Here is an 18,435-nt window from a genome sequence, read left to right on the forward strand (position 1 = left end):
GATCCTTGCTTCTGAGCATGGCAGAGAGATGGACAGTTGTCATAAAGGATCCAATGCTGACCTCTAACTTCCGGTGCTCTACTTAGCTGTCCGCTCCAGCTCCTCTCCCAGCTTCTGGGGTGGAGCCCAGCTTGCCCCTTGCAGTTTAGAACAGCTGAGGACCACAGTGACCATCATTTGTGGTAGAACCGAAACTGGAGATTAAGCAAGGCCTTTTGCCTCCTAAAGTGAGTTTATAAATAATCTGCTCACACTGTTCCTTCTCTCACTGCAGTTAAGCAGTTCCAGTTCTGCTACTGAAGGTCAATTTGACATTAAAAAAAAATTGTCAGTCTCTTTATATCACTTGCAACCAAAAAATGTGTTCCTTTTTTCCAGTGTATTCATTAATATTTTAGGTTCCAAAATAAAGCTTTTTCTTTAAAAAAAAAAAAAAAAAAAAAAAAAAAAAAAAAAAAAAAACTTGATGCAGCTGATAAAATTTGTGTTTTTTTATGACTGTGATGATTTGAGTAAGAATGGGCCTTATAGGCTCATATATTTGGATGCTTGGTCCCCAGTTGGGTTTGGGAAGGACTGGGAGGTGTGGCCATGTTGGTGGAGGTCCATCACTAGGGGTGGGCTTTGTCCACACCATTCCCAGGTAGCGCGCTCTCTCTCTCTCTCTCTCTCTCTCTCTCTCTCTCTCTCTCTCTCTGTGTGTGTGTGTGTGTTGTGTGTGTGTGTGTGTGTCTGTCTGTCTGTCTGTCTGTCTGTCTCTGTCCCTGTCTCTCTCTGCTCTACTGCCATGCTTGCTGCCGGTTGCCATGTTCCTGGCCAGCCCTGATGGTCACTGAATCCAACCCTCTGGAACCATGGACCTCAAACTAAGTGTTTTCTTTTTAAAGTATCCTTGGCCATGGCATCTCTTCATGGCAGTAGAAAAGTAACTAAGACAATGAATGTGTTCAGTAAAGTAAGTTTACCTGGCTAAAAGTACGCACTTTCTGAGCAGACAGATTGGGTCCAAATGCCGACCCTGCTGCCACCGGTGTTAGAAATGTATTTGACTATAGAAAACTCAGGGGTTTATTGTTGCTGTTGTTGCTGTAAAATGGAGATAGAGACATCATTTAAGTTAGCGTCGGTGCCACATCTATGACGAAAGGAGATCGTTCTTGGACAATAACTGCAACAGTGCCAGGAGCTCTTGGAAGAATAGCAGCCTCAGAACTGTCACCTTCATCCCCATGTTCACAGATCTAGGTTTGAAATCATTTCCCTCTGAAACAACCACCACAGGAGCTGAGCTTGGATCTCTGGTTTCCAAGGGGCCTATTATTTCTCCACAAATAAAAGCACAAAGACCATCCAGAAGGCACCTGGGCCTGTGCACATCTATGAATCACAGAAGTTAGGTGTTTTTGGTTAATGGACTCTCTGGTTAAAATCTAACTCCCAGACTCACTTTTCCCATTTCATTCTGAAATGCCTCTTCTCAGGCCAAGGGCTTTATGAACTATTACAAAGAACTCTGTAAATGCAAAGAACTGTTCCCATCCCTTTCAGCAAAGCCATCTCGGTACCCTAACCTTTGAAGTGACACTAAAATTTAAGAACATCGAACAAATTAAAATGACTGAACTGTTTTCTCTGGCAGACTTGGGGAGGATTAGCTAATCTGGAGGCTTTACTGCGATCACTCAGGCTGTCAAGTGAGTGCTTCTCTGCCTCTCAGAGATTGAGGAGCACATAAAAACAGACTGGGTACTACATAAAAATGGACTATATACCTATTTTTAAAACCGCTCAAGAGGGAAAAAAAAAGTGCCGTCATATGACACTTTTATTATAGTTTAAAGAAAAGGAAAACAGCGTTTTTTGTAAAAACACAGCCTCCTTTGATGCCTTAAAATACATAGGTAGCCATGTGATATCTCCCCCAAACCAAAGCCTTTTCAATCATGCAGCTGTGGGGCTTGTGGGTCCTTACCAGTTCCTGAGTGTCTTCCTGGAGGGGCAGAAATGCTGCTTCTAGAATAGCAGTCTGGTCAGTGCTCAGCTTCTGCCACAGCCTGACCAGGAGGATCAGCAGATGGGTGGCACTCCTCAGGCCGGCGGAGGACTGTAACAGCTTGTCTTGGTTCTCCTCCACAGCATCTGCTAGAGCAATCACCTGAAGGAAGGGTACACTTGGGTTAGGGATGATTTCACAGTCCCAAAGCCCCCAACCAGGTACATTTGGCACACTTTTGTTTTCCTTCCAAACAACTCGATGAACTTTGTCTTCCACAGACCCAGTTAGGTTGAATAATGAAGAAGTCATCATTCATCCACTAGCTTCCTTCTTTGAGAAAATGTCTCAAAGTAATTCCAAATCCATATGGCCAGGGTGGGAATAGCCACAGATCAGCTTTACAGGGACATTGTTCCGTGTGTGCGTCGCTATCAGCTGGCTTCCTTCTGTATGTGGGGATATGAGTACTCAAGAGTAAAACTATTTCAGGCTTTTATAATTAGCTCTGAAGACTGGGCAATTAAAATAAAATCAAACTAACTGTATTTCTCTGTGTTTTAAACAACTTCGTCACTTTTTTTTTTTTTTCCGGAAAATAACTTACCTTTTAAATTTGTCTTTATAGATTAAAAACATTGGGATATCCAATTCTTTAACATATGCAAAAGTCAAACAATGTTCAACTCTCTGATCAGTTTGAAAACTGTCATTTTAACACAAATGTCAGACACCAACCCACAGGGCATTAAAAACAGCTCAGGGTGTGTTAGGTTTGCAACGCCAAATCTACTCAGGATAGAACTTGGCAGGACTGAATAGAATCTGCCTTAAACACTTCTCTTGAATAATCTTGTGGAAAAAGGAACTAAAGCAACAATTGGGTGGAATATGCAAGTCTGCCCATTGGTGTTTGATTCTATTTTATTTTAACGTCTTGGTGAATTCTGTGCTCATTAAAAGTAATGAACTGCCTGCCCCAGAGATTCACAGCGTCTATAGTCCCCAGAACAGGAAGAGCAATAAACTCCTTCTCAAAGTCCCCGCCAGCTTGAGGACTCGGATGAGATTCAGAAGTCTGGTGCAGACGAGCCATTTGGTGATATTTCATGGCTTATTGACACTGGCCCAAAGGGCTTGTTAAAACATCATCATTCAAACAAGGAGAGTCTACAGCTGTGTGGTCTCTCAAATTCCATGTGGGCCGAGGGGCTCCACAGGGACAGTCATCAGAGTGTCTAGGAGACACTGGAAACGAGATGTGAGCTATGGAAAGACAGCACAACCAAAGATCTTTGCCTGAGCATGCTGTGCACACCAGGATTCTTTGCCATGTGACCAACATCTTAAAGGAGTTACAGAAGCCAATTACAGTTCAGTCAGCTCTCCAGGGAGCCATGGGGTCTGAACCAAGGCCAGCACCACATAAAATGCACTGCTTACTGTGTGCCTAGGACTGTGCTTTCCTCTGGCATTCTAAAGAAGTAGACTTTAGAGAGCTTATAGCCCATGGGACCTCATAATTGTTTAAAAGAAAGCATACATACAGAACCAATTAGTGGGAAGAAGCATTACTATAATAATGTTCTAATTGTGCAGAAAAGAAAGTGTAAAAGAAGCTAGCAAGGGACTGATGATGATGGACCAGAGTTAATATCCCTGGGGCCTCTTTTACTCAAGTGGAGTTGGAACTCATCCCTTTCCCATTAGTTCAAAAAGTCTTCTAGAAGAGATGGGAGAGGCTACTTTGCTTAAACCGTAACACCTGAAATCATATGTAATCTCACCTGGATCACAACCAGCTCCTGTTCAAGTCTAAGCTCACTCTCTGTCTAGCTGTGAGTGTTAACAATTGAGCATCATTGTGAGCAATGATACTGACAGATTGCTTACAGTCAAAAATTGAACTCATAGAAAGATCAAGGTTATGAACATCTCCTGAGTACCAGGTATGTGCAGGAATTTGCAGAATGTACTAAAGGGGCACACTAGTGACAGATCTAATCTCTACCTTCAAAGATTTCATACTAGAGAAGAAAAATAAAGTGAGGGAGGCAAATAGTGACCGTGTCAGGAACGTCCTATAGACCCCAAAAGAAAACTACATCGCTGCCATGACTGTTAAGGATAAACCTTCAGTTAAGTGAGCAGAAATGGTATGCCATGGATTCTGCTCTGTGTCGTGTGTGATCAGTGTCATCAGTCACTGGTACCTACTTGACATCTTTCTCTTGGACAAATGAGAAGATTGAGGCTGTGCATGCTTAGAAAGGTCCCTGAAGTCATCAAGAAAATAGAGTGTGCACATGAGCAGAGGAGGTAGATGCATCCAAGTACACGAGTGAAATGCCTTTAGAGTTGCATTTAAAATTGGCATTGACCATATAAAAATTGCTAGTAAACCTGACAGAAACTTAAAGTTTTAGATTTTTCTTTACTTGAAAGATACAAAATAGAAAACAAAATTTGGATCAAAACCTGTGGAAATCAGACCACTGAAGAAAGGAAAAGATTTTCTATTTTAGCAGCTGTTTTAACACCCCTTTCTGTCTGCCTGCCTAAGCAGGGCCCATCATTTTCATTTTGTACCGGGATCTTCAAATTAAGTAGCCAATCTGACTATATCACTACCTAGTAAATAAAAGCCCAGAACTCAAGCACTGGGGTCTGTCTCTGCCCAGTCTGCTTGAGAATGTGAGCACTTTGTTAGGTTCCGAGATGGCTCTTCTAAAAACAGCTGGGCTTGGCCGGCTTCAGGGAGGAGCCTAGGGGGGAGGGGCACCCTGGGGATGGCTCAGTGAGCCCCTCCCAGGTCAAGAGAAAGAACCAATGGTTCAATTTTCAGGAAATTTGCAAGTCACTTATTTCATATGGCCATTACTAAAAATTATAGAACTTGAAATTAAATTATAAAGAAACAAAGGCAATAAATACTCAAAACTCATTATTTCCCGCTGTTCTGTAGGCCTTGTGGTTATCTTTGCTTATTATCTGTCTTTGGTTAACACTTTGCAGAAGTAGGCTGCTGCCCACTCTTCCAACTCTGTGCTTGGAGACATCAACAGCATGAAATCTGCTACTAGAGTTTTCTATAACAGAAAACTCCTAGAGTGTTAGAGCCAGCTCCCTCTGCCCTCTGCACCAGAGAGAACGCTAATCATTTTCCTGCACACAGCTCAGAATGGAGGCCTCCCAACACAGAGGTAGTGGGGAGGGGCCTTTAAAAGAGGACACAATTACAACAAAGCAAAAGAGTGGAGAGTGCTTGAGGAGGCACAGGATGAAAACGAAGAGGTTGTTCATGGGGGGGTTCAGGGGGAGAGCAGCACTTAGCTCCACAGGCACTGAGTATTCTGTGTGTCCCTGTCAGTCAATAGAGCACCGTCGGGAATAACGGGTGCTTGGGGCCACTCACTCATTGGGACACCGTGAAGCTTCTATGCATGTTCCCAACTACCAAGGGAAAATTCTCACTAAGTGTAGCAACATGTCAGCTTGTGGACCCACCCAACTTGCTAAACACAGCTGGAGTGCAAGAAGGACTTTAGTGAGACAGCGGCCCAAGCCACAGGATCTTTCCAGAACAAGGCCCAAAATACATCAATCTGAGAGAAGCACTGTCTCTCAAAGTTTCAGTCTCGCTGGCTATATTTCTGTGCCATTGTGGAAAGAGGCCGTTATCCCCAAATGATCACAGAAATTGGAGAGAAATGGGATAAACAATTCCTTATGTAAATTACCCCCAAGGAAAATCATCCTGACCTACTGGCCAGCATGAAATACTAAACAGATCTCCATGTTCTCGATTTAGTTTTGCATGTAACAGCCAAGTTTACTTTGTTCTTCATGAGAGCCAAATGAATTAAGCAGAATTAGCATATTAAAAAGAGCTGGAAAAACTAGACCCATCGAGATTCAGATCTGAATGACCAAGGCCCAAGAGCTCTCCCAGATCACCTGGAACTAAGAACTGAAGAAACCAGCTTCTAGGGCTTATCACTGGGGGGGCGAGTGACCCCTCTTTTCAGGGCGCATCGCTGTCCGAGCAAGTTGCGTGCTCCTTGGTGTACAACGGATCACAAAGAGGGGCTACAGGAAACAATAAATGCTGACGGGCTCAAGCACAATGTGCTGAGGGCCTTTGTTTGGCTTTTTCAAATTGATGGTTTCCAAATAAAATGGAGACCCCCAAAGGACATCTCTGTCCAATGGCCATATCAGTTGATGCCAAAGTAACGAGGCAGAGGCCCAGGGAGCTGCAGGAAAACACTCAACTCATAAAGCGAGTGTGAAATTAATCCCAAATACTTCCAGCTGCCAAGACAGGCTCTAAAATTGGTTACAGGAAAGCAGCAGCAGCAACACCGGAGTAGACATGAATCATGCTATGTGAACACGGACATGTCCAATTTCTCCACCTAAGCTAGTCCAATCTGCCTCCAAATCTCATGTGTGGCACGCAGAATCCTACTGTGTTGCTGCTTAGACGTGAACTGCTGAGACCGACTGTGAGCCAGGCCCTGTGCTCAGCTGTGAGCATCCATCACTCAGTGCTCTTGATGGCCGGCCCTCTGAGATAGAAATTACTGACAGTCCCCACCCCATCCCGTCTCCAATTTAATGATGAAGAGACGAAGGCTAAGCGCTATCTGTGCACACCGGCCAAGGCAATGAGCAAGGGTAAAGAAGTGCCAGGATTCCAGCTGTGTTTTCTGCCTTCCCAGTGAGTGCCCTGTGTTTGCATAGAAGTACAAATGTCCATAGGTGACCCCATAAAATCAGCAGTGGGTCCTCCTATTGATAATGTAGAGTAAGTGCTGCTTAGACACCATACCTGTCACAGATATGTGTACTTTGTTTATACTTTACCACCTTTGGGGCTTTCCACATGAGAGTAACTGGAAATGGCTGCTCTCTCCCCAAAGTAGGTTGGCATTACACACAGTCACCAAGTTCACAATGCATAAGAATGTGACGTTAACATACTGTCTTTTTATCTGAACAATAGGAAGGCTGTTGTATTTTGTGTAGCTCAGAAATATGAAAGCTAAACTAAGGAATAATTTCCAGGCCACCTTCTTTAGTGAAGCTACTCTTTTTTTTTTTTTTTTTTTTAAGGATGATTCATCTATCTTTCTAAAAACCTCAATAGTCTAAACAAGCCAATGTCTGTAATAATTATCAATATTTTACTGAGGCCTTTCTAGGAACCAAACACAGGCTGGATTCTTTACAGGGATTAGCCCATTCAATTCCCAAAACAACCCTATGAGGTAGAGGCTAGTATTGGCTGCGTCTTAAGAACTCAATGGTGAACAGCACAGCCAGATTTCACATTCAAGCTAGAGATGTCACCGAAAAACCCAGCCTGTGCTGCTGACTGTCACTGTTAGTAAACTTGCAAACCGTGAGTTCTGCAACTCTGTGGGTTTGGTGTCCCAGGTTTGTTACCAAAAATGTGCCAAAAAGGTCACACTGGCTTCTGCATAAGCAATATGTAAAGCTAATTCTGTCTGGTACCCTTGCGGCAGCTCTTGGCTTTGCTGAACTTCCAATACCCAACAGGGATTGGGGCAGATCTGTTCTAGTACTAGACCAACATGGATGTATAAGTTAAGACAATGGAGCTCCCCATGGCTCCTAGGAAAGGATGGAGAAAGCCATGCTGGAACACAAGGGGCCTGGGAACCAAGCAGACAGGCCTTCCCCCACTGACAGTGCTTTTAAGCATAAATTTGCTTCCCTTTTCTGGGCTTCAGTTGCATTATCTTTAAAATGTGGGAAACACGATCTCTAAACATCCAACTGATTAAAAGGCTTTAAATTTGTTTTAGGTGATTTACTCTTTTGAGCTGCCCATACCACATATCCCCTTCTGTTTTCACACATGTGAGCCTTCTTGTTTAATGTTCGTAGACTTGGCATTTCTAAACTATGAAGTAACACAAAGAACCCAGCATGATGCCTTATGTCTGTAATCTTAGCACCTGGGAAGCTGAGGCAAGAGGATTTCAGTGAGTTCCCAAAATTAGCCTGAACTACAGTATAAGACCCTAAATAAATAAATAAATAAATAAATAAATAAATAAATAAATAGCAGTGATAATGTTTTCCTGTGGCTATTCCATAGTATGGGAGTTTGAATGTAATCAGCCCCCATAATCTCACAGGGAGTGGCACTATTAGAAAATGTGGCTTTGTTGGAGTGGGTATGACCTTGTTGGAGGAAATGTGTCACTGTAGGGGTGGTCTTTGGGCTTCCCTATGCTCAGGATACCGCCCAGTCTCTCAGTCAACTTCCTGTTACCTGCAAAATATAGGACTCTCAGCTACCTCTCTAGTATGTCATCTGCCTGCATGTCGCCACACTCCCTGCCACGGTGAAAACGGACTGAACCTCAGCAACTATAAGTGAACCCCCTCAATTAAATGTTTCCTTATAAGAGTTGCCCCAGTTACGGTGTCTCTGCAGAGCAGCAAAAGCCTAACTAAGACATATATGTAGCATTATGAGACTTAAGTGAGAGAGACAGAAGCATTAACAATGACTGACAAGGATATGGAGAATTTGGAACCCTCTTTCATGGCTGGCAGGAATGTAATATGATATAATCACTTTGGGAAACACTCTGGCAGTTCCTCAAACAGATAAACAACATTACCACATGACCTACCAAGCAATTCCACTTCTAAAGATAGAAACAAAAGCAAAGAAAATATATGCGAACTCAAAAATTTGATCATGAAATGTGTTAATGAGATTCCTGTTAGTATAACAATTACCCAAGAAAATGAACTTATAAAGAAGAAAGGTTTGTTTGGGCCTACAATTTTGGAAGGTTGTCTAGGACATGCTACTTGGTCCTAATACTCCGAGCTTGTGGTAACATATGAGTGCAGAAGTACTTAGCCATATAAAACCATTCACCTCAGCAAGGGAGAAAAAGGACGAGGAAGAACTAGGGTACCATTATCCCCTTCAAGGGTGCATCCCTAATGAGTTGAAGACCCCTTATAAAGCATCACTTCTCGGGGGTTCTACTACTTCCCAATGGCACCATGTCAGGGAACTGGCATTTAACACACCCGTGAATACTCAAGATCCAAAGTGTAGCATGGATATGGTAGCAGCCTTATTTACAGTAGCCAAAAAGGAGGAAGAACTGACCACAACTTGATTAATGGATAAACAGAACCTGGTATCCATGTAACGAAATATTATTCCATGAAAAGAAAGAGGTATGCATACATATTAAACATGAATGCTCTAAAAAATGTGCTAACCAAAAGCAGCTTTCCCCAAAGACTATGTTCAGAACAGTCACATCCATGAATGCAGATTGCAGTGGGTGGGAAAGGACAGCCAAGGAGGATGGGGCTTTGTCTAGGGAGGGCGAGTTACTCTAAAATTAAACTGTGGTAATGATGGTACATCCCTGTGAATACAACAAAAACTGTTAATGGTATGCTTTAAGCAGAGGCGCTCTACCTGTGTAATTAGATACCAATAAAGATCTAAAATTAAATGAAATAGAAAAGAATACTTTGAAAGCATGCTTCATGAATGATAAATGAGAAACCATCTTCACTTGAGCAGCTGTGATAGTTCAGCTCTACTGTCCAGTTGACTGGATCCAGAATCACCAAGGACACCTCGAGCTGAATCTATGAGGGGATGGCACAGGCAATTAGCTGTAGAGAGAGGCTCACCCTGATCTGGGTGACACTGTGGCATGTGCTGAGGATTCAATAGTTTAAAAGAGAAAAAAAAAAAAGCAGCGAGGGAGCTGAGGACCAGCATTCATCTCCCTGTTTTCTAGGCCATCCAGTTATGAGCAAGCTGCTGCCACGCAACTGCCACCGTGCCTATCCTGTTTTCCCTCCCCAATGACAGACTGTTTTCTTTAAACCAGGAGACAGAACAAGTTGGTTCTTGTCAGCCATGTGGCCACAACAATGGGAAAAGTAACAGGAGTAATGTTTTCATACATGGATGGCTAATACCAAATTGGGTTGAATGCTCAATGACATTCAAAATGGCAGAATCATCATGTGGCTTTGGAGTCAATAAGGCTTATGTGTGAATACTAGCAGGGCCACTCACTGGCAGGACAACCTTTATTTCTCTCAGACTGAGTTTTGTCACCTACAAAATACTACTCAATAAAAACTAGTCCACATCCTTCCATTCATCTCTAGTTTATGTGGCTCCTGCTGCTATTTTTTTAACACCCCTCATAGTGTTTAAGTGTAACAGGTAAATTATTTCTATTAGACGAATAACGAACGATACTGAAAAAGGAGGACTCTGCCGATACTTAGAACACACTACACTACCAACTACCCTGTCCCCACGTGAAGGGACACCTGCCCACCACTCTTTCTCCCACCCCCACCCCTTGTGATCACTCAACAGGACGGTCTTCACTTTGCTGCTAAATTTAATCAAGTTTCAAAGGGAAATGTCGAGACACTGCATCAAATATACTACCAAAAGCTATGAAAGTCAGACATAGTTGGTCCCTCATTTTACTTTGTTACACTTCTATTAAAACACAAAGACAGGAGCTGGAGAGATGGCTCAGATGTTAAGACCCTTGATGTTCTTGCAGAGGACCAGAGTTCAGTTCTTAGTACCTCCATAAGATGGCTCACAACCATCTCCAGGGAATTCAACACCCTGTTCTGCCATTGTGGGAACTCGCCATGCAGACCAGACTAGCATTGAACTCAGAAATCTGCCTGCCTCTGCCTCTCAAATGCAGGGACTATAGGCACTCACCACCACACTGGGCAGGAATATAATCTTAGCCATTTTAGCACTCTGTAAGTTTTCATATAGAGGATAGGGATGGATTTCGTTCTGCATCATCTCTAGCAGAGAGGCTTCTGGGGATCTCCTCTCACAGGGAGCTTAAATTTCTAAACCACACCTGGTATTAGGGTACATTTTTCACCATAAGCATTTTGGGTATCTAATAATAGCAGAAATCAATGGATATGTCTCATTAAAAGCTTGACTCACACATTCCATATTTATAAAAAGATAAGGAAACAACCTAACAGTCAGGAACAGCAAGGCGTGGCTGTTGTGACCCTCAAAATCATGGCGGCTCTTGCCAGGATAAGAATTTTCCCTGACGCTAATCTACACTTGCCAAATGCCTTGAGAATTCACATAAAACTTGTTTTAGAAAACAAATTATTCCTGAGAAACTTCATTATACTTAAGAAACACCTCCCACTTTCCCCCCCTTTTAAATGCTCTGCCCAGAAGAATATAAAACGTAAGCAATGTAGAGACAAAGACGTTGGCTGGGGCATTTCAAATGTAAACCATTGATACATAACGATGTTAAATGAGACAGACAATAAATAATTTACAAGTGACATAGAGAAAAACTCTATTTCTGCAAAGCTTATTCACTAAATAGACATGTAACTTCATCAGCTGAAAGGAAACTCACTCCAATTCCATCTCATAGAAAACTAAAAATACAACTGATCTCAGGCCTGATTATGACTTTTACCTCCCCACCTCTCTGCCCCCCACAGCTGACCAGAGTTTTACCTCTTTCTATAAAATGGTCTACCTCTAGCCAAGTGAAACCCAAATTTAAAAAATAATAATTAATGGAATCAGACTTTTAAAAGAAACAAATGAATGTTTTCTGGCCATGGTCTGTCACTGAACAGATTGCTAGTAAAGCAGGAATCTATGGTTGGCAATGTCAGAGCTCATTTTACAAGCCCTGGAGAATGCCACAGTTATCTCTCTCCAAAAACAACATTGATGGGGTCTGAATAGTTTCTAACTTTAGAATGTTTCAGGCAACAGCCTTCTAGACAGACATGGCTGTGACTAGAAGCCGCCCACACAGCATGGAGTACCATACTCCACGAAGGGGAACAATGGTGAGTTGGGGAGCTAGCTGGCTGGGTGTCCCCTGAGCATTCCCTTACCTAAGACCGTCAGTGTTCTGTTAACACGTCAGTTAAGACAGTGTTCTAAATGTGATCAATTGGAGTATGTTAGTGATCCACTTATGCTGGCAAAAAAAGAGAACCTGGAGACCCCACAGTGAGGGTGACAATACTGATCATTTCCTAAATTCCTGAAATGAAGTAGCATTTACACACGTGTACATACACACACACACACACACACACACACACACACACACACACACACATGCATACACACATGCACAGGTAAACAAGAAAACAAACAAAATCTGTTGTTTAGGATATCCAGTGTTTTCAAACTAGGCAATGGTGTGTAGGCTGGAATCACAGCAACAGGGAGGCTGGGGTGGGAAGATCAGGAGGTCCTAGTCATCCTGAGCCACATAACAAGAGTCTGTAGAGAGGGTCTGGTTCTTTTACACACTTGTGCTTTCTATGATTTTGCTTTCTGAGATGAAAGACATTAAACCCTTACTATATGGTAGTGCATGCTTACAACCACATGAAAATAACACACAAGGCGATGAGTGGAGTTGCCTGGGTTCATGTGGCCTGAACTGGGGTAAAGCCGAGTGTTTCTACAGTCACAGCCCGTGGGAACACTAGATTGGAAGAGGCCTTGCTGCAGACGAGCTTAGTTTCTGCTCTATGTAAATGCTTCCAGGCCAGCGACTGTCCTATGACTGGCTGTCCCATCCGCAGTCTCGGGCACATGGCAAGATTTTCTTGAGCAGATGATGTACTAAAATAAAATGACAACTTCTGATGACTCAGCTGAGTGAGAGCATCCACAAAGATGACCACACTGTCTGCTCAGTGCAAGCTTGCCTTTCAGGTGAACAAGATCAAGGCCTGCCATTTTTGGAAAACTCTTGTAGGCTACGTGATTTATTAGATTGATTATAGTTTGCAAATAATCAGGATCAACATCTACACCTTCTACATGCACAGCATTATCATTGAATGGTAAATGCTTCCAAGTCTTTACTGTTACCACTGCATGGCAGGTTAGGGGCCAGGAGTTCTTTTGTGGTGGGGCCGTCTCAGCAACTCCAGAAAGTACATAATGTCTTGAGCCCTACACACAAGGGCTCCTCCCATTAGCTATAACAGCCAAAAATATTTCCAGGTGTTGCCAATGGTCAATGTTCTTCTCAGAAAGTCAGGATCCACTGGTCTAGAGTCCGTGATTTCTATCAGAAGCAAAGCCTAGATGTCAGAGCAGAAGACCATGAACACAGACATTCAGGCACCTGGCATCTCAGTCAGCACAGAGACCATGAATTGCAAAATGACTATCAGAAATAAATTCTGTTTGATGATATTACAAATGTTATCATTATAATAATGGATACTAGACGGGGTCTAGTCCACTAACAAATATACCCATAATCTCCTTTGCATGATCAGGAAACATGAATTCAGTAATCCACCTGTGGGAGGGGGTTCACGTCTCATGTTTAAATAATCCTAGGAATTGCCTTTAAGGAAGATGCACGATACTTATTATGATGCAAGCATTACTTACACAAATAATTTCAGAGTTGCACACTGGGAAGAACAGGTGAGTGATCTGCCTGCCAGCTGCACTGCCCTACTCCCCAGATTCTGTTCCCTAAGGTCCATCCCATAGACCTTGCCGTCTTACCTCATCATCCTTCCCAAAGTCAGCCCTACTCCCCCAACTCCCAGAGACCTCACCTGCCCAGGTGCTAGGCCCTGCCCCCACCTCAGCAGACTCCTTTGGCTCAGGTGTAGGCCACACCAATGAGAAGAACAGGTGAGTAACCTGCTTGCCAGCTCAACTGTCACACTTCCTGGATTCTGTTCCCAAAGACCTATTCCAGCCCTCAAGTCTTCCCACCCCATCATCCTTCCCAAGGCCAGCCCTCCCTCAACTCTGGGAGGTCTCACTTGCTCAGGTGCAGGCCACACCAATCAAAGAGCAAGTGCAGCCCATACCAGTCAGAAGAACAGATACCTCCAGCTTAACAAAGGCCAAGCTAACCACCAAGCTAACCAGCTCCCAGCTTGGACAGAGACTTCCTACTAGTTCAGATGTCACGCCAGCCACCAGAAATCTAGGCCACAAAGACTAGAAGCCCAAAGAGGAAGTAGAATCCAAGGAACAAAACACCTGCCCAACAAAGACAAACTCAGAAATCAGGGCCTAGACCTGATCATCCCAAACCTAGATGCCTAACTGCCAGTGTGAAAATAACAGCCAGGGCAAAACAGCACCACCAGAGCCCAGTTACTCTGTAACAACAAGATCTAAATATTCCAATGCAGAAGAAGCACAAGAAAATGACCATAAAGCCAGCTTTATGAAGATGATACAAGTCATTAAAAAGGAAATGAAAAACTCCCTTAAAGAAACTGAAGAAAAGGAAACCAAGAAACTGGAGGAAATCAATAAATCTCTTAAAGAACTCCAAGAAAGCCAAGAACAAACAAATAGGTGAGGGAAACTATTCCATGCATGAAAATTGAAATAGAAACACTAGAGAAAACACAAACTGAGGGAATTCTGGAAATGGAAACTCTAGATAAGCAAGCAGGACCTAAAGATGCAAGCATCACCAACAGAATACAAGAGATGAAGAGAGAATCTCAGGTACTAAAGATATGATAAAAGAAATAGATTCATCAGTCAAAGAAACTGTTGAATCTAAAAAACTCCTAACACAAAACATACAGGAAATCTGGGACACTATGAAAAGCTCAAACCTAAGAATAATTGGAATAGAAGGAGAAGAATCCCAGTTCAAAAACCCAGAAAATATATTTAACAAAATCATAGAAGAAAAATTTCCTAACCTAAAGAAGGACATGCCCATAAAGGTACAAGAAGCTTACAGAGCACAAAATAGATTGGATCAGCAAAGAAAGTCCCTGCATTACATAATAATCAAAACACTAAACATACAGAACAGAATGAGAATATTAAAAGTTGCAAGGGAAAAAGGCCAAGTAATATATAAAGGCAGACCCATTAGAATCACACCCAACTTCTCAGTGGAGACTCTAAAATCTACAAGGGCCCGGAAAGATTGTCTTGCAGACTAGAAGAGACCATGGATGCCAGCCCAGACTACTATACCCAGCAAAATTGTCAATCACCATAGATTGACATATAAAACAAGATATTTCATGACAAAGTCAAATTTAAACAATATCTAGTCAGAAATCTAGCACTACAAAATGTACTAAAAGGAAAACTCCAACCCAAGGACATTAACTACACTCAGAAAAATACAGGTAATAGATAATCTCACACCAGCAAAATCCAAAGAAGGGAAACACACACACACACACACACACACACACACACACACACACACTACCACCATTACCACCACCAACAAAATAAAAAGTAATTAACAATAATTGGTCATCAATATCTCTCAATATAAATTAACTCAATTCACCAGTAAAAAGACACAGGCTAACAGGATAGATACAAAAACAGGATCCATTCTTCTGCTGCATACAGGAAACACACCTCAACATCAAAGAGTAAAGGGTTGGAACAAGATTTTCCAAACATATGAAGCAAGCTGGTGTAGTTATCCTATATCTAACAAAATATACTTTAAACCTAAATTAATCAAAAGAGATGGAGAAGGGCATTTCATACTTATCAAAGGAAAAATTCACCAAGATGAAATCTCAATCCTAAACACTATGTCCCAAATGTAAGGGCACCCACATATGTAAAGGAAACATTACTAAAGCTTAAATCACACTTCAAACCCCACACAAAATAGTGGGAGACTTCAACATCCTACTCTCACCAATGGACAGGTCATCCAGACAGAAACTAAACAGAAATACTGGAGCTAGCAGATGTTATAAACCAAATGGACCTAACAGATACCTACAAAACATTTCACCCAAACACAAAAGAATATACCTTCTTCCTAGCATCTCATGGAACCTTCTCCGAAATTAACCATATACTCAGTCACAAAGCAAGTCTCAACAGACACAATAAAACTGAAATAACCCCCTGTATCTTATCAGATCACCATGGATTAAAGTTGGAGTTCAACAATATCATTAACTACAGAAAGTCTACAAAATCATGAAAACTGAGTAAGTCTCTACTGAATTACCACTGAGTCAAGGAATAAAATAAGAAAGAATTAAAGACTTCCTAGAACCCAATGAAAACGAATGCACATATACCCAAATTTATAGGACACTATGAAAGCAGTGCTAAAAGGAAAGTTCATAGCACTAAGTGCCTTCATGAAGAATCTGGCGAGATCTCATACAAGTGATTTAACAGCACACACGAAAGCTCTGGAACAAAAAGAAGCAAACACACTAAAGAGTAGAAGAAGACAGGCAATAATCAAACTGAAGGCTGAAATCAATAAAATAGAAACGAAGAGAACAATACAAGGAATCAATGAAAGAAAGAGTTGATTCTTTGAGAAAATCAACAAGACAGGCAAACCCTTATCCAGATTAATGGGGTAAAGATCTAAACAGAATTCTCAACAGCAGAATCTCAAATGGCTGAGAAGCACTGAAAGAACTGTTCAACATCCTTAGCCATCAGGGAAATGCAAATCAAAATGATGAAGATTCCATCCTACGCCTGTCAGAATGGCTAGGATAAAAAAACACAAGTGACAGCTCCTTTGGGTGAGGATGTAGAACAAGTGGAACATTCCTCCACTGCTGGTGGAAATGGAAACTCGTACAGGCACATTGGAAATCATTATGACAGTTTCTCAGAAAAATGGGAATCGATCTACCTCAAGACCCAGCTATACCAATCCTGGGCATATGCCCAAAGGATGCTCTACCATACCACAAGAACAGTTGCTCAACTATGTTCACAGCAGCTTTATTCATAATAGTCGGAACCTGGAAGAAACTAGATGCTCCTCAACTGAAGAATGGATAAAGAAAATGTGGTACATTTACACAATCGAGTATTACTCAGCTGTTAAAAATGGTGTTATCATGAAATTTTCTGGCAAATGGATTGAACTAGAAAAGATCATCGTGAGAGAGTAAGGTAGCCCAGACCCAGAAAGACAAGCATGGTATGTACTCACTTAGAAGTGGATATTAGCTGTAAAGTAAAAGACAACCATGCTACAATCCACAGACCAGAGAGGAGGGCTCAAGGTGGGGGGGGGGCACATGAATCTCATTGTGAAGAGGAAATAGAATAGACATAGTGGATGAGGGGAGGGGTATGGATAAGAGGGTAGGGACAGAAACAGGAGGAATCAGTTTGGGAGAGGATGGAGGGAGAGAGTACTAGGAAAGACAACTGGAATTGGAGGTAGCTCTGGGAAGAGCTAGAAACCCAGTGCAATGGAAACTCCTAGGAATCTATGAGGATGACCCTAGCTAAGACTCCTAGCAATGAGGTATATGGAGCCTGAACTGGTCATCTCCTGTAACCAGGCAAAACTTCCAGTGGAGGGATTGAAACACCAATCCAGCTATAAAACCTTCGACCAACAATTTGTCCGCCTACAAAATGTGCTGGGGTAAAAGTGGAGCAGAAATTGTAGGAATGGCCAACCAGTAACTGGTCTAGTTTGAGACCCACACCTTGAGAGGGAGCCTACCTCTGACACTGACTGGAGGCCAGGACCCAGAGGTGGCAAAACCCAGAGACCTAGGATAGAACCAAACAGAACTAGCAATAAAAACAAAAAAAAGTCAATGAAATGATTCCTAAGGCTATTCTGCTATACTCATAGATTGGTGCCCAGCCCAACTGTCATCAGAAAGGCGTCACCCAGCAACTGATGGAAACTGATGCCGAGACCCACAGCCAAACATTAAGTGGAGTTCAGGGAATCCTGAGGAAGAGGGGGAAAAAAGATTGTAGGAGCAAGAGGGGTCAAGGGTACCATCAGAAAACACAAAATCAACTAACCTGGGCTCCTAGAGGCTCACAGAGACTGAACCAACAACCAGGCAGCCTGTGTGGACTGACCTGGGCTCTCCACATATATGTTACAGTTGTGTAGCTTGGTCTTCTTGTGGGACTCCTGACGATGGGAGCAGGGGCTCTCTCTGACTCTGTTGCCTGCTTTTGGGACCCTTTCCTCCTAGCAGGTTGCCTTGTCCAGCCTTAGTAGGAGAGGAGGTGCCTAGTCTCACTACAACTTGATACATCGTGGCTGGTTGATATCCATGGGAGGCCTGCCCTTTTCTGAAGAGAAATGGAAGAGGAGGGGTAGAGGGGGTAGAGGGGAGGACTGGGCAGAGAGGAGGGAGGGGAAACTGTGCTCAGGATGTGAAAACAATTTAAAAAAAAGAGTTGCACGCTGATTAAATAAGCAAAGAGAGTATGCAGTGCGGAGTCTCTGCCAAACAAGCTGCCTGCTGAGAATTACATAAGAAAATTAATGTACTATATTAATAACACAGCTACTTACTATGTCTACCATGTGCTAGACATAGATTTGAGAATTCAATAGAGATTATAGCTGAAT

General features: G+C 42.5%; 1 protein-coding gene across 5 annotated transcripts in view; it reads right to left on the bottom strand.

The window, feature by feature from the left end:
* Bbs9 (Bardet-Biedl syndrome 9) overlaps positions 1–18,435 on the bottom strand; it is a 436,605-nt gene that overhangs the window by 86,732 nt on the left and 331,438 nt on the right. For all 5 annotated transcript variants that reach the window (XM_028872560.2, XM_028872557.2, XM_028872558.2 and 2 more), the window contains one exon: positions 1,973–2,155. In XM_028872560.2, coding sequence (XP_028728393.1) covers positions 1,973–2,155 — 183 coding nt within the window. The remainder of the gene's footprint in view (positions 1–1,972; positions 2,156–18,435) is intronic.

Source organism: Peromyscus leucopus, chromosome 7 (assembly GCF_004664715.2).
Source record: "Peromyscus leucopus breed LL Stock chromosome 7, UCI_PerLeu_2.1, whole genome shotgun sequence".
NCBI lineage: Eukaryota > Metazoa > Chordata > Mammalia > Rodentia > Cricetidae > Peromyscus > Peromyscus leucopus.